Source organism: Rattus rattus, chromosome 7 (genome assembly GCF_011064425.1).
Source record: "Rattus rattus isolate New Zealand chromosome 7, Rrattus_CSIRO_v1, whole genome shotgun sequence".
Classification (NCBI taxonomy): Eukaryota; Metazoa; Chordata; class Mammalia; order Rodentia; family Muridae; genus Rattus; species Rattus rattus.
The window spans coordinates 24011330-24033890 of record NC_046160.1 but is presented as its reverse complement, the minus strand read 5'-3'; the positions used below and the strand labels follow the sequence as shown (position 1 = coordinate 24033890).

The 22561-nt window shown below is 45.9% G+C and overlaps 1 protein-coding gene across 1 annotated transcript in view; it reads left to right on the top strand.

Annotated features, from left to right (window-relative positions):
- Positions 1-21858: 21858 nt before the first annotated feature.
- Positions 21859-22561, top strand: part of Rab10 (RAB10, member RAS oncogene family) — a 55138-nt gene continuing 54435 nt past the window's right edge. Inside the window, exon 1 of the mRNA XM_032909055.1 lies at positions 21859-22541. Within this exon, the coding sequence (XP_032764946.1) occupies positions 22415-22541 (127 nt within the window). The 5' untranslated portion in view covers positions 21859-22414. The remainder of the gene's footprint in view (positions 22542-22561) is intronic.

Below are 22561 nucleotides of genomic sequence, written 5' to 3'. Positions count from 1 at the left end.
ATGAAAGTGGAGCCGACTCATTTGTCTTCTTTCCTCTGTCTACAGCTCCCTTTGCTTATTCTTCCAAAGTCACACACACACACACACACACACACACACACACACACTCACACATATACACTCACACATACACACATATACACACACACACACACTCACACACACACACTCACACATACACACACACTCACACACACACATACACACACACACTCACACACACACACACACTCACACACACTCACACACACACATACACACACACACATACACTCACACACACTCACACACACTCATACACACACAAACACACACACTCACATATACACACACTCACACACACTCAGGAGTCAGAGACAGGGGTGGGGGTGGGGGATCTCTGAGTTCAAGGCCAATCAAGTCTACAGAGTGAGTCCCAGGACAGCCAGGGCTACACAGAGAATCCCTGTCTCCAAAAAAAAAATAAATGAAGAAACAAACAAAAAAATGAGGCTGCTCACTTACCAACTAACTAGCTAAGGAGATGAGAGAGAGAGAGAGAGAGAGAGAGAGAGAGAGAGAGAGAGAGAGAGAGAGAGAGAGAGAAAGAGAAAGAGAGAGAGAGAAATCCACCTGAAGCTCCTAAGAAGCTGTTGGTTTTGAGTCAAAACGAAAATAAACCTGAATCACCAGAGCAGACTCCAGCCAGACCAAAGGCAGAGAGGTTGGATACCCAGGTGCCCATGAGGCCCCCACATGCTAGATAAAGTCTGGTTCCCAGTGAGCTGTGTGTGTGTGTGTGTGTGTGTGTGTGTGTGTGTGTGTGTGTGTGTGTGTGTAGGGAGGGAGGGAGGGAGAGAGTGCACCCAGACATTGGGTGTTTTCCTTCATCACTCTGCTATTCCTTTGAGACAGGGCCCCTCCCAGAACTTCTGTTGTTTTAAAATCTTACCGAGACTAGAAGGCAGAAAACCCCAATGATCCTTCTGTCTCTGTCCCCTTTACAGCTAGGGTGACAGGCCCACATCACTGGCCTATTTTAAGTGCTGCGATCCAGACTTTGCTCCTCACAGATCAACAGCAAGTGCTCTTAACCTCCCAGTCAGCCATCTCTCCCACTGATTGATTATTTTATATCGACCTGGGATTTTGAGACCGGTCTTGCTTTGGAGCCCTGGCGGGCCTGGTGTTGGCTGTATAGCCTATAGACAATCCTTCTCTGTCAGTCTCCTAAGGGCTGAGACCAGAGGTGTGCAGCACTGTACCTGCCTTCTGGCGCTGGATTTAAAGTGATCTTCCTAATCAGGACAAAAACAAAGGTAGCAAAAGTTCCCAGGCTCAGAGAAACTGACACAGTCCCATGATCGATCACAAGGCTCATGCTGACTTGGGCTCTCTACCAAAAAAGGATGCTCTAGTCCCGGGTTCCTGGAGCTAGGTTCCCAGTCCTTGCCCTAGCTTTTGTCATCTTCTCTAGGGGGTGACACCCACTTTTTCAGAACTACTCCCTTGGTAGCCCGAGCCAGTAGAGATTCTTCCTGTGTCTCCCTCTGCAGATCTGTAGCCTGGCTTCTACTTTAAGGAACATGGCTTCTGTTTGCCTCCTCCTCCATCCCCTCCCTCCTTTTCCCTTTTTGGTCCCTCCTTTTTTTCTTCCTCTTCTCATTGAGAGAAGCTCTCAGTCTGAAGCCAAGGGTAGCCTCTCAATCCTCATCTCTTTACTCAACCTCCTGAATGCTGGCACGGGCCCCTGTGAGCAGCCTCAGTGCAGAGCTTGAAGGGGAGCTGCAGATTCTAGAAGGGTCTATGCCTCCTCAGACAGGCAGTGCATGGTTCTTCCTGGCCCAAGAGGGAGGCTTTACTTCAACCATTAGTTACTTTCCTTTTTAAAAAAGATAGGGTTTCACGTATCTCAGACACACCTGAAACTCGCCATTCGTACCACTGTCCTGATCCTCCTACCACCTCCCAGGTGCTGAGATGACAGACGTGTGTCACGATTCCCAGTTCACTGGATGTCTTTCACGGGAGTATAAGACACAGATCTCCACAAACTTCCTGCAGACTTAGGGGCCCACAGTGCCTCCTCAAAGGATTTCCTCACAGGGACACCCTTCACACCCGTGGGCTGTGGGGTAGGCACTCAGGAGGCTGGCGTTTGTCTTTCATTTTCGTGTGCCCTCAGAAGCCTCGATGATGAGCCCAGGGATTAATTACTTGGGGTGCGGCTTCCCATCCCAGTTTACCCAGTTTTCCCAGCTGGTGGAGGGTGCCAAGGCTGCAGGCAAGAAAGGAAGGTGAAGAGAGGCAGGGCCGGGGTGTTGGCTCCTGCACTTGTTGAGGCCAGAGCTGTGGGGCAAGACAAGTTAAGGCGTGCTTAGCGTTCCTCCTTCTGGTTTGGCTCTCACCTTAGCCCCCGTTCAGCAGCAGTCTGATTGACTGGGAAGGCTGAGGGATGCTGGAGGAGGAAGCATCTACAGTTCCTCACAGAGTAAGGGAGGCCGAGGGGCCAGGTGAAGTTCCACGGTCCTCTGACAAGCCTGAATCAGACCCGTTGTTCCACACCTGGACATGGCTTCTCTCATTCCTTACCCTACTGACCCCGACTTCTGGCCCCAGCGGTGTTCTCATCATTTTGAGCATGCCGTGTCTGCTGCGTGTGGCTTCAAAGGCTGTGCACTACACAGCTCTGTGAGATGCCTTCCAATAGACAAAGGAGTGACTAGCAACCCTAAGGTGTACCCATAGCTCTTTGGTGACTTCCTTTGCATATAGTATTCTCTCTGCCACAAACACTCTTGTCTGCCTCCCTTCCCACTACCTATTTACCTGGTTCATGGTGGAACACTTTGTTTTGAAATTCTGCTCAAATATGATGCTGTTGAATATGATAGACTGGTTGTCTATGCCCTACCCTCCAAGGTCCATGTATGGAATACTCGGGGATATGATCTCTTCATCTCTTTCTATTTATCTTCTAGCCACCATGAGGTCCCCAGGTCTCCAGTGACACACACTCCTGCCTTATGTATACTATGCTGGCTGCCAGAGGCCTGAAACCCTGGGGCCAAGTGTATATGGACGGAAACTCATGAAATGGTGAGATAAAATAAACCTTTCCAATTTATAAGCTCATTATCTCAAGTTGTTTTGTCATAGTAACAGAAAGCTGACTGACAGTGAGCATGCATATGGAACTTGGATATTTTTGAAAATGTGCATATGGCAGTGTTGTTAACTTAGTAACTTGATTATGGTTTCCGGGGCGTGTTCTAAAGGCAACATTATTGAAATCCATTGGGATGGATGAAATGACACAGTGAAACAGAACAAAATGAGAAGGACAAACGTGGAACAAGTGCATACAGTCACTGCTAGTGGGAATATACGGGTGGACAATTACTGTGGGCTACACCACACACACACACACACACACACACACACACACACACCCCACATATACACACAGACACCTCACACATAGAAACCTCACACACACACACACCATACACACACACTCACATATATACACACACCATGTACACATAGACACCTCACACAGATACCTCTCTCTCACACACACATATATATACATACACACCATACACACATAGATGCCTCACACACATATCTCACACACACATACATAGACACCTCACACACATACCTCACACACACCATACACATACTATATACATGTATACACACACCACACACACAGACACCTCACACACATACCTCACACACACATCATATACATACTACACACACACAGACACAAACACACACACACACACATATATATACACAAACCACTCACACATCACACATACATACACACACCACATACACATATACACACACACCACCCATGCACATATACATCACACCAAACATGTACACCACACTACACCACACCACACCACACGCACACACACACACACACACACACACACACACACACACACACCTCATTGTTTTTGTTATCTTCCTTCTCACTGTGACCAAATACATGACAAGGACACTTATGGAAGAAAGGCTTTCTTGTGGTCCCTGTTGGAGAGTAGAACCCCTCACAGTGGGAAAAGCACGGTGGCAGCGGCTGACTTTGTGGCAGGAGTGTGGCAGCAGTCACCCTGGCAATTGGCAAGCTGAGGACATTTTTCTTTTAACGTACGTGACTTTTACCTGTCACTTGGCTAAATCGTGCTTGAATATTGCATTTATGAAAAGGGAAGAGGGGTTTGGTGGTTTAGCTCACTCGTTGCTCTCACAGAGTTTCTTTCCCATCCACGTGGCAGCTCATAACTGTCTGTAATGCTAGTTCCAAGAGACCCTCTGACCTGTGAGGGCACTGGGCACACACATGATATACATACAGACATGCAGGCAAAACACTTACACACATAAAATAAATATAAATGAATCCTTTTATTATATTTTTATTATGAAAAAAAAGAAATCTTAAAAGAGGAAGGCTAGGCAGGCTGGGGATATAGCTCCCAGCGGCAGGCACCTGCCTAGCTTGTGTAATGTCTTGGGCTCCATGCTTAGCACACTTAGCCAAAGAAATACTCCAGGGTCCTAGCATAGGAAGCCATAGTCATGTTCCAGTTCTCTGCACACAACCCAGTAGCCAGTGTGAGCCCACTATTGTGGCACTGTTCCCCTAGCTTCCTAGGAGAGCTGACTATGGAGATTGAATAGAGAAATGTGGGTGTTAGAAATTATCTTCTCCTGCCAGGCATGGTGGCACATGCCTTTAATCCCAGGAATTAGGAGGCAGAAGCATATAGATCTCTATGAAGTCTACCCAGCATGATTTACGTTGTGAATTTTAGGACAGCCAGGGCTATTAGAGAAACCCTGTTTCAAAGAGAGAGAGAGAGAGAGAGAGAGAGAGAGAGAGAGAGAGAGAGAGAGAGAGAGAACAGACAAATAAACAAAGAAGTTGCTATTCTTTCCTTAAATTACTTCGTGGCATGCTTATTGTCACAGTGATGAGATAAGTAACTGATATCACTTCCAGGAAGACAGATTCTAAAATGCAGATTTTCCTAATCCCAGTCTCAGCGAGTCTAATGCATTAGATAGGAAGATAAAACACCACTGACAACATTAGACCCTGGAAAGGACTTGCGAATGTACCCATTCTGCAGACACAGGAGGTAAGTGCCTGACAAACCCCACATGTGCTGTAGAGTCAAAGGCTCAGCTTTGGGGTGGGAGTGAGGCTTAGTGTTAGAGTATTTGTTTATAGTCCTAGTGAGAAGAAAGGAAGAAAGAATTAAAAAAGGAAGGATAGAAGAAAGGGAGGAAAGGACAGAGAGACGGAGGGAGGGATGGAGGAGGGAAAAAAGGAGGGAGGAAAACACTGATCTGTTGGTTTGTCGTTTGGTTGGTTTGATTTTTGAAAAAACTACTTTTACATTTAGTTATTTAGTTGTGTGTGTGTGTGCATGTGTGTGTGTATATGTGTGTGTTATCTTCCTTCTCACTATGACCAAATACATGACAAGGAAACTTTTGGAAGAAAATGTGTGCCTGTCTGTGTGTGTGCATGTGTGTGTGTGAGTGTGTGTGCATGTGTATGTATATGGGTGTGTGTAAGAGTGTGTATAAATGAGTGTGTGTCTGTGTATGTGTGTGTGAGTATGTGAGTGTGAGTGTCTGTATGTGTGTGTGTGTAAGTGTGTGTATATGAGCGTGTGTGAGAGTTTGTGTATGAGTGTGTGTGCATGTGTGTGCGTGTGTGAGTGTGTGTGTGAGAGTGTATGTGTGTGAGTGTGTGTTAGAGTTTGTTAGAGTTTGTGTGTGTGTGTGAGTTTATGTATGTGAGAGTTTATGTGTGAGAGTGTATGTGTGTGAGTGAGTTTATGTGTGTATGTGTGTGAGAATTTATGTGTGAGAGTGTATGTACGTGAGTGTGTGTGTGTGTGTGTGTGTGTGTGTGTGTGTGTGTGTATGTGTGTAAATCAGAGGACAACTTTCCAGAGCTTACTCTTTCCTTCTACCATATCCATCCTGGGATGGTAATCAGGCTCAGTCGCAAGCTCCTTTACTCACTGGGCCGTTTCCATGACTCCGTTTTGTTTTGTTTTGTTTTTCTTTTTTCTTTTTTCTTTTTTCTTTTTTCCTTTTTCTTTTTTTCGGAGCTGGGGACCGAACCCAGGGCCTTGCGCTTGCTAGGTAAGTGCTCTACCGCTGAGCTAAATCCCCAACCCCTTGTTTTGGTTTTTAAGACAAGCTTTCCTGTAGCCCAGGCTGGCCTTAAACTCACTTATCCTTTGCTTCCACCTGCCAAGTGCAGGGATCACAGGTGAGTGCTGTACTCTTGGTTTATGCAACGCTGGGGCTAGAACCCAGGGCTTCATAAATGCTAGGCAAGCGCTCTACCAACTACGTTGCATTTCCAGGCTTTGTTCATTTATTATGTATCTCGCCTTTCTTTGTTTCTTTTGAGTCCAGATAGCTGAGGGTAGAAAAGAACTCACTCTGTGGCGCTGACTGACCTCAAACTTGCTATATAGCCCAAGAGGACCTTGAATTTCCAACCCTCCTTCAGCCACCTCCCAAAGGCTGAAGTCATAAGCACAGGACACCACACCCAGCTCCATTACCTCTTCCCCCCCTATTCAATGAACAAATGCATGTTGGGCAATTACTATGTGCATGTACTGGCTGGTGTCAGTGACTTTTCTGTGAGCAAACCAAAGGCAAACTCCTGCCTTCACCTATTGTGTCTGCTTTCTAAAGACAACCTTAGAACAATTGCCATACCTTCCCCGCCTGCACGCTCCAGCTTTTGTTCTGCAAAGCCTCAAGTCGCAAAGAGACGGCACCATCACAGCCCTAAACTGCTGTCAACTTTGGCTTTAGGAGTGGCTCTAAACATGGTTTTTCTTGTAATCTGTAGTTTCCAAAGTTTCAAATTTGTTATCTTTGTAGGTAAAAGAACAATGTGAGTTATCTATCTTCTGAAACAGTCTCATCTAGCCAGGCTGGTCTCACACTCGCTATGTACCAGAGAACGACCTTCAACTCTTAGGCCGGCAGCTTCTCTCTCCCAGGCATGGGAATACAGGCATGCTAGACCACAAGCAGCTTATGTGTTTCTGGGGAGAGGAATCAGGGCTCTGTGCTGATAGGAAAGCCCTCTGCTAACTGAGCTACATCCCAGCCCTTATTTCTTTGGGGGTTGGGGTAGGCAGAGTCTTATTCCCTAGCCTGTCCTTGAACTTGTATTCCTTCTGACACAGTCTCCCGAGTAGTGAGATTGTAGGCGTGTGTCTTTAGACGTTACTTAAACAAACAAAACAAACAAAAGAGCAACTCAACTACCAGGGCCTAAAATATGGCTTTGGTGGGTAGCAAAATGCTTGCTGTGACAGCATGGGGAGATGAGTTTGGATCCCCAGTGCTAATTCCAGAGCTAGGGCAAGAGAGAGGAAGAGATGTGGATTCCCAGGGCTTGATGGCCAGCCGTTCTAGCCGAATGGCCAAGTCCAGGTCCAGTGAGAAACCCTGTCTTAAAAACCTAAGATGAGGTCTTGAGGGCTGGAGAGATGGCTCAGTGGTTAAGAGCACTGACTGCTCCAGAGGGCCTGGGTTCAAATCCCAGCAAGACATGGTGGCTCACAACCATCTGTCATGAGATCTGATGCCCTCTTCTGGTGTGTCTGAAGACAGCTACAGCGTAGTTATATAAAATAAATAAATCTTGAAAAAGATGAAGACAGAGAGAAGAGGAAGAAGAGGAAGAAGAAGACTTGAAGTCAACCTGTACCCTCCACACGTGTATGAGCAGGCAAATGAACACCGAACAACCCTCAATTTGCCAGGTGCGGTAGCTCATACCTCTAATCCCAGCTCTCGGCCTGAGGCAGTGGGATTACTGAAGAATGGGCGATAGCCTGGGCCCATAGTGAGTTCTCGCCTAGTACTGGGCTACAGAGTGAGACGTTTTAATGAATTCTTTATTTTTAATTCTCAATTTAAACATCTTCCTCTGTAGTGTGGGCTCTGGGGATGAAACCTGGGTCGTTAGACTTGGTGGCAGTGCCCTTACCTGATGAGCCATCTTTTTCTTTCTTTTTTTTTTTTTTTTGGAGCTGGGGACCGAACCCAGGGCCTTTTGCTTTCTGGGCAAGCGCTCTACCCCTGAGTTAAATCCCCAACCCCCTGATGAGCCATCTTAACAGTGCTGAAGAGGAGCTTTTGAGACAGAATCTTGCTATGTAGTCCAGGCTGGCCTCAAATGATCAATTCTCCTGCTTCATGCTTTAGGCATCTAATACTATGCCTGTCACACAGGAAAACATTTTCCCCTCCACGTGGAGAGGTTTAATGAGAGAAGAAGAGGAGAGGAGAGGAAAGGAGGCTGGCCAGGGGCACATTCGGGGGGGAGGGGGCAGAAGGGGAGAGAAGGAACAGGGATGAAGAGGGCAGGAGAAGAAGAGTGAGAGAGTGTAAGAGCGGGAAAACAATTTTTTAAATGTCGTGTGTGTGAGGGTATATGCATGTGTGTCTGTATTCTCACTTGCAAACACAGATGCCAGAGGAGAGCATTGACTATCCTACTGTATCACTTTCTACCTTATTCCTATGAGACAGGGCCTCTCACTGAGCCTAGAGCTAGCCTGGGGCCAGGAACCCATTGATATTCCTCCTGCCTCTGTCCCCTACAGCACTGGGGTCACAGTCTTAGACAGCCACAGCTGCATTCATTTTTATATAGGTGCTGGATGTTTGAATTTGGATCCTTGTGCCTGTAGCTGTAGGCTACAGCGTCTTCATTCATCCTGGTAAGCTGGACCTAGGAGGATCTCCTGACCAGCTGTACAGCAAGACCTGTGCTCAGGAGTTCAGCAACCTTAGGTAAGGATGTTACAGTTTGAAATGAGCTATTTTTTTGTTTTTTTATTTATTTTTTATTTTATTTTTTTTACCATTTCTGCTATTTGTCACCCCCATGGACACTACACACACTCTGTGAGGTCAGAGGTCATATTTGGCCGTGTTCAAAGGGCTCTGACCGACGCCTCTCATGTAGTGAGCACTCAATAACCGTTTTCGGAGAAAGCAGACACAGCACTATTCATTCATCCTGGAAACTGTAATTGACAATAGGCCCAGAGAAATGCTGGGCCACACATTCTTTGCCCTGGGAAGCTGTACTTCAGAAGCCTGATGCAGATCCAAGGGTCCCTGGGTAAATGCTGAGTTGGGCTGAAAGACTTGGGAGATCTTCAGAGATCGTGGTGCTACGCTGTGGCACCCAGATGAGTCATGCTTTCCTACACGAGGACAGATGTCCCTTGCCAAACAGGACTCTGCCTCGCCCAGTGCTGGCGTCTCCTCCTGTCTCTGTGGGAGACACACTGACATTTTGTCTTCTGCCTTCCTAGTGCTGCTTATTGGTCCCAGCGATTCAGTCCTTTCGGTCTCTGTTACAGTGTCCAACATCACACAGTGTCCCTCGTGGTTATGGTTTCCCACTGGTGCTTCTCAAAGAGACTTCTGTCAGTTTCACACGTCCTACAGATAAGCCATCCTAGATGTTTGATGAAGACCTCCGGCTATCGGGGATGAAAAGTTCCTCAGTCGCTGTACCTCAGCGCTTCTATCTTTAGAAAATGAAGAGTTGAGGGGGCGGGGAGAGAAGGAGTTGGGGAGTTGGCTCAGCTGTTATTATTATTATTATTTTTTTGGTTCCTTTTTTTTTTTTCTGGAGCTGGGGACCGAACCCAGGGCCTTGTGCTTCCTAGGCAAGCGCTCTACCACTGAGCTAAATCCCCAACTCTTGGCTCATCTGTTAAGAGCACTTGTTGCTCTTACAGAGGACCTGGGTTCAGTTTCCAGCACTCACACAGTGTCTTCCAACCGTCTGTCCCCTGGGTTCCAGGGTATCTGATGCCCACTGCTAATCTCCACAGGCACCACACATACATGTGATATACATACATGCTGGCAAAACATTCATACACATAAAATAATCTGAAAAAGAAAGAAAAAGAAAGACAAGAAAAAAAGAAAGACCCTTGCTTGTATTCCAGGAGGTCAAGGGAAAACAAAAACAAAAACAAACCTTTAGAAGGGGACTATGCATGTTTCAGAGTAGGAGGTGTAGCAGGACGCTGGGAGGCAGAGGCAGGAGAATCAGCAAATTCCAGACCAACCTGATCTACATAGTAACTTTAAACCAACCAGGTCTAAACCAACCAGGTTTACACAGTGAGTCCTCTTCTCAGGCACACACACACCACAGACACACACAGACACAGACACACACACACATTTACGCACATGCACAGTCATACACAGACCATCACACACACCATCATACACACAGACATACACACAAAGACACACACACAGACCTACACACGCACGCACACACAGACACACACAGACCATCATACACACCATCACACACATGCACACAAACACATACACATAGAGACATGCACACAAAGACACACACACATACACACATGCACACGTACATGCACAGGCACAGCTACACACCCAGACCATCACACACACCATCATACACACACAGACATACACACAAAGACACACACACACAAACACACACACACACACACACACACACACACACACACACACACACACACACACACACACACACACACACACACACACACACACACACACACACACACACAGACACACAGACACACAGACAGAGATACACACATAGATACATACACGCACACATACACACACACAGACACATGCACAGACACACACACAGACCATCACATAGACCATCACACACATGCACACATGCACATGTACACACGCACACACACACAGACATACACACAAAGACACACACAGACATACACACAGGCACACATGCACACATACACACACAGACACACACATACATCATACACACATACACACACAGACACACGCATACCATCACACACATACACTCACACACACACAGACACACACAGACATACAAATGCACATGCCCACAAACATGCACATGCGTGCACACACAAACCAGCGACATCAGGAATGGTTTGGAAGCTTCTATTTAGTGCAGGATGTGGCTAACTGTCAGAAGCTCAGAAGCCATTCTTAGAGGGTTTAAAGGCCTCAGTTCAACCACCAGCATCAGAACCAGAAGTGGATGCTGAGGAGATGGCTGCTTTTCAGGCAACCACTGGTATTTGTTTGTTGAATAGAATATACACTGAGACCACAACTGAATGGTCTGATATAAACGTGAATTTCAGAAGTTGGGACAGTCCAAGTTCATTCTGTTGTATGCAGATACCCAGAGGTGTAATTTGTGGAAAATGTCTGTCTTCCTATTGATCAGCAACTGCATATTGTTTGTTTGTGTTTTCCTCTGAGAAGGGGAAGAGGTAGAGAGAAGAGCCTGAGCCATGCTTACTAAGACCTTAGGAAGGAGAGAACAGGTCTAACTTGTCAAATGGAGAGACCTAATTAAGCTTCCCTCTGTGGTGTATGATGTAATCCTCGTTTCCATTTTCCCACGAAGCTTTTAGTAAACTTTCTCCGTCACAGATACTTTAAAATTTGAATGTATGGGTTGGGGTGTAAATGGAGTACTCTGTTTGTAGGTGTGTGTGGTGGGCGGCGGGGGGTGTTAGAGAGCACAGGTCAATCACCTTCTGCTGGAAGCCAAGAAAGAAAACAGTGAGGGGGCTTCAAGAAACTTTGACTGGAAGCAAAGCAAGAATTTGATGGCGGGGTGGAGAGGTGGCTTAGTGAACTTAAAAAACAAAACAAAACAACAACAACAAAATGCTTGCTGCCAATCCTGACCACCTGAGTGGAATCCCCAGGACCCACAAAGGGGAAGGAGAGAATTCCTCCTGCAAATTCCTCTTACTTCTACATGCACACTGTAGCTGATGTGCTTGGGCACACACACACATATGCAGAGGCTAAATATAACCTTTTTAAGATCTCTTCTAGAATTGAACCTAAAGGTGAACTCTTTCTTTGTAAAAGAGGATTTCTCTCGTTCTTTTTTCTATTTATCTGTTTGTTTACTGTGTGTATGTGTTAGAGTGTGTGTAGGTGCACATGTGTGAACATGAGTGTAGAAGTCTAGCATATCCTTCCTCGGTACCATGTCCTTTGTTCAGACAGGGTCTCTCACTGGCCTAGAACTTGCTAAGCTGGGTTAACCTGCCAGCAAACCCGAGGAGCACCCATCTTTGCTTTCCCTACGTTGGAATTCTAAGAGTGCAGGCCACCACATGAGGCTTTTTAAATGTATGTTCTGGAGAGCCAGTTCTGGTCCTAGATATCTGCACAACTGGTCTGTCTCCCCACCTGGAGGGTGATTTTACATTTACTTCTTTTTTTTTTCTCCTAAAGTCGATTCCAGAGATGTCCAGAGAAAGGAAACTTTGGCAGATAGCAGGAGATGCTGGGTCAGGCTTTCTCTCCACGAACTGTTTTCAGAGACCTGTCTGTGTCTCCAAGGACCTGGATAATCCTCTTCTCTTTCTCTGTCTCTCTTTGTCTCTTTCCTCTTCCTCCTCTTCTTTATTCTTCTTCATTTCTCTGTGTAGCTCTGGCTGTCTTGGAACTTACTCTGTAGACCAGGTTTGCCTCAAACCCAGAGACCCGCCAGTCTCTGCCTCTTGAACGCTGGGATTAAATGTGACCAGGCCTGGCTTTGGCTGGTCATCTTCTAGACCAGTGGTTCTCAACCCTCCTAATGCTGATTTAGATTCTTTAATATAGTCCCATATGTTTTAGTGACCCCCCAATTAAAAATTGCTTTTTTGCTACTTCGTAAGTATGGGACCCCTATTGGGGTCCAGACCCACACATTGAGAAGAGCTGTTTTAGACCCTCGTCAAGACAAAAACTTGAAGCATGAGGTTATTGCTCTGGATGATAAAGGGACACATATGGGAACCCTAGGTCAGAATCATATAGCAGTTCTGTCCACTGAGGAGGATTCTGGAACAAGACAGAGCCAGGCTGGTCCAACTTGTTCAACCCAGCCAGGAAAGGGCAAGTCAAATCTAGCTCCCAGGGGAGGCTGGGAAGCAGTGTAGTGCTGACTCAGGGCCTGGCAGGTCCGGTGACAGCGAAAGGACAGCTGTTGCCTGGGTGTTTTTAGAAAACGTCTTCTGCCAAGTACTCTCTTGGCTGTGTCTGCACCTCCTCCAATCCAGGTAGAAAAAGTGAAAGTGCTTTTTATCACTGCTCTGCCAGGGCATTTCGACCTAGATAGCTTTTATTTGGGAGAAAAAAAGATTTTATTTATGTATCTATGCACCTATGTATCTATTATGTATATATGTATGTCTATATATGTATCTAGTATGTATGTGTATATATGTATCTAGTATGTATGTATGTGTATATATGTATCATGTATGTATGTATGTGTCAGTTGGTCGGGCAGTTGGTCCATCTGTCTGTCTGTCTATCTATCTATCATCAAGATCTATGAATCCCTGGCTGAAACTCACTATATAGGCCAGACTAGCTTCAGACTCATAGAGATCTACCTGCCTTTGCCTTCTGAGTGTTGAGATTAAAGAGCGTACCACCCACCCGGTTACTTCTTTCTTTTTTGTTTACTTTTCACTTGTTTTTTTTTTTTTTCTTGTTTTTTTTTTTTTTGTTTTTTTTTTTTTTTTGGTTCTTTTTTTCGGAGCTGGGGACCGAACCCAGGGCCTTGCGCTTCCTAGGTAAGCGCTCTACCACTGAGCTAAATCCCCAGCCCCCTTTTCACTTGTTTTTAAGACAGTATTTCTCTATGCAGTCCTGGAACTTGCTCTGTACACCAGGCTGGAGGAAAACTCACCAAGATCAGCCTGCCTCTGCCTCCCCTGTGCTGGAATTAAAGGTGTGTGATACCACTCCCCAGTTTTTTCGTTTTTAATTTTATGTATGGCTGTGTGTTTCTGTGAGTGCATGTGTACATGTGAGGACAGGTGCCCACGGAGTCAGATCTCTTGGAGACGGAGCTCCAGGTGATTGTGAGCCATGTGGTATGGGTGCTGGGAAAAGAACGGAGGTCCTCTGTAAGAGCTGTGGGGGCCGTCAACCGCCAAGCCATTGTCCCTCGAGCCCCCACCTGGTATGGGTCCTGCCTGACTATGATGAATCTGGAAAGGAAGAGCAGAAATTAGTTTACAGGTTTCAGATCTCCCTGGATTACTCTGAACATCACTTACCAGTGTGAGGTCTTTTTAGGGACCTTGCTAGAAAAACCCAAGTAGAAGCTGAGTGAGCAGACGCTGAGGCTAGGAGGCCTGAGGCCTCATATGATTTATTTACTTGGCACTATAAAGTTTAGTTTGGTTAATTAATTTTGTTTTTCTGGTCTTGAGAATTTAACCCACAATCTCAGGCTTATTAGGCAAATATTCTACCAACAAGCTACATCCCTAGCCCTTTTAATTATGAAAAAATTCAAATATAGACAAAAGTTTCATTTAGCACAATGATCTTCTAATGTCCATTAAGTGTCTGGAAAGAATACCAACCCATGGCTAATCCTGCTTCCTCCTTACTCTGCTCTCCCTCCTTCTACCCATGTATTATCTAAAAGAAGACTTTTGATTACTACTGTGTGAATATTATATTTATGTATTATATATATACACACACTCACACATGCACACACTTACATGAACACACTCATACACGCACACATGAGTACAAGTGCACACACATACTCACACTTGTGCATGTTCGCACACACGCATGTTCATGCAGCTACATGTGTATATATCAGGAGTGTGAGATCAGAAGGCAACTTTGAGCTCTGAGGATTAAACTCAGGCCATCAATTGCGTGAAAGTCTTGTAGACTCAAGGCATCTCCCCCTCCCTTCGTCCCCCCAAGCAAAGACTTTCATGAAAGTTTGAGCATTACTTTATTTTATCCTCCTTAACTTCTTGTTTCCTCATCTAAAAATGATGAAATTATTATCTCCATTTCAAAGTATTTAAGATATCTACACTTCTTTTGTGAGTAGGTAGCCTAGGAGGCCAGAAGAAGGTGATGGGTCCCTTGTCACTAGAGTCACAGATGTTGTGAGCTGCTGACATGAGTGCTGGAAACTGAACCCAGGTCCTCTGGAAGAACAGCCAGTACTTCTAATCGATGAGCTATCTCTCCAGCCCTACCCCAAAGTATTCCTGTGAGTCATGTCTGTACAATGTTGACGCAGCACAGGAACTCAGTAAATAAACTTGCATTATTAAAATGTAAAACATAAGAAGTTGTACTTCCCTTCTGCCTTTCTGTGCCCCTTGCCCTTTAGTGACCCTGAAGAGACTCTCCCCTGCTGTTATTAGGTCAAGATGTCAGGACGGGCTGAAAGCACACGTGTCTGAGCCCCGATCAGGGTCAGAGAAAGGCAGTGAGCTGCAGGGAGGAGGATAGAAGCAACATGGGCCTTCCTTGAGGAGAGTCTGGTAGACAGGAGCAGAGTTCAAGGTGGGGGGTGGGTGAAGGAGGTCCAAGTGGCAAGGTAGCAGACAATGGAAAAAAGAATGTGAACAGAAAGCACTGGCCTCTGAAAGTTCCATCAGAACAAGTCAGCCCGTCAGGAGGCCTCACCGTATCACAACCGGACTTTGGCATTTGGACGAAATTCATACACTTATTGAAAGGTTACTGGGAAGGTCTTAGATTTACTGAAAACCCAGAGAACTTGACTCAGGAATTGGCTAGGACAGAAACAGGCCAGGAGAGCCAGCAAGATAGCTCAGTTTTCTAATTGCTCTGCAAGCTTGATGACCTGAGTTCAGTTCCCAGAACACACGTAAAACTGAAAGGAGACAGCTGACTTTACAAAGCTGTCATCTGACCTGCTCATGTGCCCTGTGGCACAGCTCTTCCCCCCCTCCCCCCCCCACATACACACACACACACACACACAGAGTGGGAGCGAATGTAAATGTGGATCAACATAGAAAAATGACATTGATGACAAGAACATATTATCCTTATTTGGCTATTAGGAACACCGGGCAAATCTTCCCTGTGGACAGCAGTACTCAGAGATGACAGAAGGTTGTGGAACCCTGAGGGCACAAACACGGTCAAGATCGAGCCTGGGCTCTTCTGGGATGTTTAGGACATAGTGATAGCTGCTTTCAGATATTCTGCTGGCAGTGCTGGACCCTCTTGGCACGTAACATGAGGACTTTCAATATTCTCTACTTCCACTCTGCCCCTGGCTCTAGGAAAGGGGTGTGGTTATTTGCAGAAAAGCTGCAAATAACCCACTGCTTATTCCCAAGAACCGGGAGCCAACAGGGCAAGAGCTGACAGCTGTTCACTGAACAGTGGGCCCCAAGCCTTGGGAACAGACAGGTCCGTGCAGCGTGGGCTCTCATGATCAAATAAATCTGTCACATTTTAAGTTTTGCATGACTTTTCTTAGGTTATGCAGTCATTAGGCATAAAAGAAATTTATGTCACCATAAACATGCCAGGTTCACTGGAACCACGGAAGTATGCACTATAGCTCTGTTGGACTGATTCATCCAGACATCGACTATGCACAGCTTCCACGTTTTTTTTTTTTTTTTTTTTTTTTTTTCCGGAGCTGGGGACCGAACCCAGGGCCTTGCGCTAGGCAAGCGCTCTACCCTGAGCTAAATCCCCAACCCCAGCACACCACGTTTGAAGCATGTTGATGTTTTCCCTTTTCTAGATGACAGAAACATAGCAGTTTAAAAAAAAAAAAAGTCTTTTAAATTATGTTGAAAAAGACATTTTTTAAAAAGTCTTTAAAAAAAAAAAAAAAAAAAAATTAAATTTATTCACTCATGATGGCATGTTTGCATTTGTGTGTGTGTGTGTGTGTGTGTGTGTGTGTGTGTGTGTGTGTATGCATGTGTGTGTGCCTGTGTGTGCTTCTGTGTGCTTATAGTTAGAGAAAAACTTTCAGGAGTTAGTTTCTGGGGGGTTGAACTTCAGACTCAGTAGAAAGTGCCTCTACCTGACATACCATTTTGCCAGCTCAATGATTATTTAAATAATTAGCTGGTAAGGCATAATAATGTCTGCTTGTTATCTCTGTACTCCGGAGGTGGAGGTAGGAGGATCAGGAGGCCTAGGTAGGCTAGCTTAGCTACACAGTAAGTTGAGATAACTCTGAGATGCATGACACTGTATCTCAAAAACAGTGACAAGGATGACCATAGCAACAAAGTGACAGCAACAAAGCCCACAGTAATGTCCTTCTAGATTACATTTTTTTAAACAATGATGTTAATATGGAAAAAAAAAATTAAGGGATACAGCTCAGTGGTAGACTTCTTGCCTAACATTATTGTGACATTGGGGTTTGATCCTCAGCATGAAACAAACAAAAAACCCCAAAGAAACAGTAACAAGATAAACAAAACAAAACAAAACAAAACAAAAGGTTTCCAAGCAAAGCGCTGCATCTCATTTAACCCCACACAATCCTGTGATTGTTTCATCTACAGATGGAGAGGAAGGAGTAGAGAGATTGGGTGATTTACTCAAGGTCTCCTTTTAACAAAACGATCTAAACATAGAAACCGATGTCTAGAAGACTCAGGGGTCATGTTACTTAGTGTGTGTTCGAGTGAGTGTGTGTGTGATATGTAAGAGCATGACACACATGGGGAAGTAAGAGGGCACACATGTGGAATCCATTTTCTTCCTCCACTTTTATATGGGTTCTGAGGACGGAACTTAGCTGGGTAGGTTTGTGCATCAAGGGCTGGCACAAGGCCCAGATATAAGCAAGGGGAGCTGTTCTTCTAGTGCCGAAGTCTGCAGTGTGGGTATTTTTATTGGGGGTTGGAAGGTTGCTGCCTTCAGCCGCTGACTTTCTTTCCTTTGGTTTCATCAGCCTTTTTCATATTATTAAATTTTTGCACATCAAGTCAGTTCTAGTCTCCCTGTTCTAACTCTCATTTCTTCCTTTTCTGACCATCTCTATTTTCATTAAAAAAAATTCATGTGTGTGTGTGTGTGTGTGTGTGTGTGTGTGTGTGTGTGTGTGTGTGTGTGTGTGTGTGTAATCCCCTGGAACTGGAGTTATAGACATTTGTGAGCTACCTGATGTGGGGGCTCGGAATCAACTCTTGGTCTTGCAAGAGTAGCAAGCATGCTTAACTACTGAGCCATTTCCACACCTCCCCTCCCCCAGTCCACCTTTCTATTCTTAGTTCAAGTTCCTGTGACTATTTTTATTTATGTTTTCTTTCTTCTTTGTTTGTTTTTAACTTCTCTCCTTCCTTCCTTCCTTCCTTCCTTCCTTCCTTCCTTCCTTCCTTCTTTCCTTCCTTCCTTCCTTCCTTCCTTCCTTCCTGGTTTTTCAAGGCAGGGTTACTCTATGTGGCCCTGGTTGTCCTGGTACTTGCTCTGTATATCAGGTTGGTCAGGAACTCAAAGATCTGCCTGTCTCTGCCTCCTAAGTGCTAGTATTAAAGGCATGCACCACCGCCAGTGGGTGATAATTTAAGTTTTCTAATGTGTAATGTTTTGTTCTTTGTCCTTACGGTGTAACTCACAGCTCCTTAATATAACAGAAACAACGCACCCTTTACTCTTCTGGTATGCAAAGCGTATTCACAGGTGTTATCTTAAGTTTTTGAAACAATCTTATGAATCCAGTGCCCTTTGGTACATGAGCAGAATAGGATGAGTCTCTTATTACAGAGGCAGTCACTGCAAGCTAATTCTGGAAGATACATTGTGCAGGGTTAGTGCTTTCTGCTGAGTCCCAGTTGTGGTTAGACTTAACATTGTTCTTGTCTACTGGATAAATAAACCCTACAGTGGAGTTGAGGTCTTCATGTATGCCCTAAAATTTTAAAGGATGAAAAAATTGTTCCAAATGTAATCTCTTTCATTTGTTCTTCAAATTATTTTTAAAATAAACATTATTAAAAATACTTGAAAATGAGCAAAAACATCACACACCTAAAATTTAGATTTTGAAAATTTCTCCAAAACAGTATTTTAAGCTGGACAGTGGCAGTGCACACCTTCAGTCCAGCAAAAGCAGGAGGATCTCTGTAAGTTTGAGGGCAGGGGGGTCTACAAAGCAAGTTCCAGGATAGCCAAGGTCATTAACAAAGAGAAACGCTGTTCAAAAAACAAACCCCAAAACAAACAAAACAGTATTTCAAGAAAAAAAAAAAAGATGACCCTTTCATTGTATCATTGTATATGTTTTTTTCTTTTATAACACTTGTCACTCTGTCTTTTGAGACAGGGTCTCACTCTGTAGCCCTAGCCGGCTTCTATCTTGCTGGCTTTGAATTTACCTTGATCCTCCTACTTATGCCTCCCCAGTGCTGGTATTATAGACCAGCCCCTCAACACATTGATTTTGAGAAGTACTGAAGGAGTTCAGAAGGGAAAGAAGCTACTTACAGCAGGAGTTGCTATGGTGAGGACATTTAAGCTCAAGGCTGAAGGGATAGCAAGTGATCTGAGGTACATTTTATAAGGAGAAAACCACATTAAACTAACCTTGAAATCAAGAAGATACATAGTAACTGTGGGAGAGAAAACATTTCCTGCTTTCTAGAGAGATGTGAGAGGTAGGGTAGTTCACTGGGCCTGCAATCTCTTGAATGCCTACTGCCAACAGGGAGGTAGCCAATGGTGATAAAAACAGCCGTGGCCTCTGGACAATCAGGCCTGTCTAATGAAAACCTTCCTCAAGGAAGTCCCTGTAGAAGATTGTGGGTGTGAACACAGGAAATGGGCAGCAGTAAATAGGCAAAGTCCTATAGACCGGAAGAAGTTGGTTTTACAGTTAGGTGATGACACAGCAAGGCCAACCTACCTTTCAAGCAAAGATACCGTTCTTAGGAAGAACAAAGTAACTAAGGAAAGAAGCTTAGATAAAAGAGCGGGGAGGAATCCGGTGTAGAGAGAGGACAGTGAAGTGCCTGCTTAGTATGTACAAGGGTTCAATTCCCAACAGGTAGAGTCAATTCCTTTTTAGTTTTGTGGGTGAGACAGGATGGGGTGAGTGAGACAGGGTCTCTAGCTCAGTATTTGCCAGAGGTTAGCTTTGAGCAGCTAATCCTTGTGCCCCAACCTCCTGAGTATTAGGATTACAGACATTCTTACCACATCCAACAAAATTATGATCTGAAGGATCTAATATTCCATGATCCCGATTTAAGGATGAAAACAATTGTTAGTAAATATGACCCAATAATTTGTAAGAATTCAGAATATGGATTTTGGAAACAACTGGGATATAGAATGAATTAAAAAATAGTAATTATTCTTAGTAGTCCATTACCTCTCAAATTCACGCGATGATATTGTTTCCCAAATTCAGCTTTCTACTTTAAAAACTAAGAAATCCAGTAGTGTTCAAGAAAGGTGTAGCAGCAGACATACACCTGCGAACTTGGGAGGCTGAATCAGGAGAAGGTTGAGGCTTGCCTGGATAATTTACAGCCTAGGACTTTCAGAATTTAAGTCAATTGAGCTATTTGGGAAAGAATAATTTCAATCCACCTCCTCATGTATCCCAGGCTGACATCCAATTCTCTTTTGTAATCAAAGATGACTCTACACTTCTGATTCTCTGGTCCCCACCTTGCAAGTGTTGGGATTCAAGAGTTGAACCTGGGGCTTCATTTATGCCAGACAGGCACTGTATAAGTGAGCTATATTCCCAGCTCCTTGAAGATTTTCCTAGGGTGTTCAAGATTTTGACCGAACTAAGAAGTGCTTACCGGCAATTTTTTATAGAATATATTTATTTATATTATATACTAACTTAATATGTATCATATAGAACTTATTTATGTAAATAAACAATAATCTTATTGGTGAACCAGCTCACCAGGTTCAACTATTCTACCATCATATCCTGCAAGTGCTGGAGCATACTGAGAAAGCTTAGAAGGTGTTCATTTCGACTATAGAAAGGAAGAAAAGGGAAGTGTAAATAAGACTGATAGGGAGAGAGGGAAGAGGGACAAAGTCAACGAAAAGACATGACACAGGTGTGGTGGAGTAACCCCACCAGAGCAGCCTTCAGGAGGCTGAGGCTGGAGAATCAAGAATTGGAGGCCAGTAGTGGGGTACTGAGCCAGACTTTGCAACAAAACAACCAACCTACAAACAAGTGAAAAGCAAGGAAGAGATCGGTTGGGATGGGGCAGGCTTTCGGATTTTTGATTTGGTGGTACAAGTTTGGCTGTAGTGACCGCCTGCCTTTTCTGAATAGAGCGCTTCAGTTCCCGGGATTCCAAGGGCTGCTTAGGCCTGAGGCAGCGAAGCTTCCATTCGCAGGGAGGTTCTCCCCGCACCCGGGGTTCCTCAGGCCGATGACATCATTCCGATCTCAGGAGTGCTGCGACTTTTTCAATTTGGAATCCCTGCTCTCTGGAACTCTAGCTTCTTAAGGAGACCGGGTTGTCACGACAGGCCCACAAGTGGGATCTCTTCTAGAGATGTCCGGGTTTAGTAAGGAGGTTCTTGAATGGCCCAGGGCACTTCTTTCTCTCGCCATCTACGAACTACACACACAGGAACGCGTGGCCGCCCACGTCCGTCGCTGGGCTAACATCCTTAGCTCCTCAACAGGAGACTGAGAGGGAGTAGAGGATCTCAGCAGTCAGCTGTACGCCCCAAAAAGGCAAGGGAAGGGCGGGCAGGGGCTACACGGACGTAGTGCGCCGGCGCAGTTCCCAGGCCGCGCCTCCCCCTGCTGGGCGTGTTCCTCAAGCCGTGCACCCAATCAGGAGGCCGCAGGGAGCGCGCCCGCGGCCTCACCCTCTCTGGTCCCGCCTCCGCGTGCCCTTCATGCCCTCCCGCGCGCGTGCGCAGAGGCGGGCCGCAGGGGCGAGGGCGCGAGAGAAGGGCGGGTGTACGTCCTTGCGTGCGTCTCAGGCAGCGCGCACGCCGGCGTGAGAGGGCACGGGGAAAAAGGTGGCTCTGGCCGGGGCGGCTCGGTTTCCTGGGGTTATGTAGCAGGGCTCGTCGGCTCGCGAGACCTCCTGCTGCCCTCGCCCGCGTCCTAGCGCGGAGTTTTTGCTCCGGGCGGAGGCCGTATTCAAGCCTGCCGCGCTCCCTCGACGTAGAGCTCGCTCGCTCGCCCGTGGGAGCGTCCCGGCCGAGCTGCGCTGAAGGGGGAGGGGAGGCCATTTTGTCCCGACCGACTCCCCGGAACCGGGCGGAGCGGCTGGGAGAGGCTGCGGAGCCGCGGGCGCCGCCCCTCGGAGGCACGGGCGCCGCCACCGTCGGGGCTTCCTCGACGAGGCCGTTCGGAAGGTCTCCCGCTCCCTCTCGAGAGCTGCTTTCTCTCCCCGCACACGCTTCCCCGCTGCTGAGGCCCCAGAACGCCCGGGTGAGGAGTTGGCCGTAGTGAGCAGCACCGATCCCTTGGGGCTACCGGCGGCGAGCGCCCGAGCCGCTCCTCCCAATGGCGAAGAAGACGTACGACCTGCTTTTCAAGCTGCTCCTGATCGGGGACTCGGGAGTGGGCAAGACCTGCGTCCTTTTTCGCTTTTCGGATGATGCCTTCAATACCACCTTTATTTCCACCATAGGTAAGACCTGTGGAAGGATG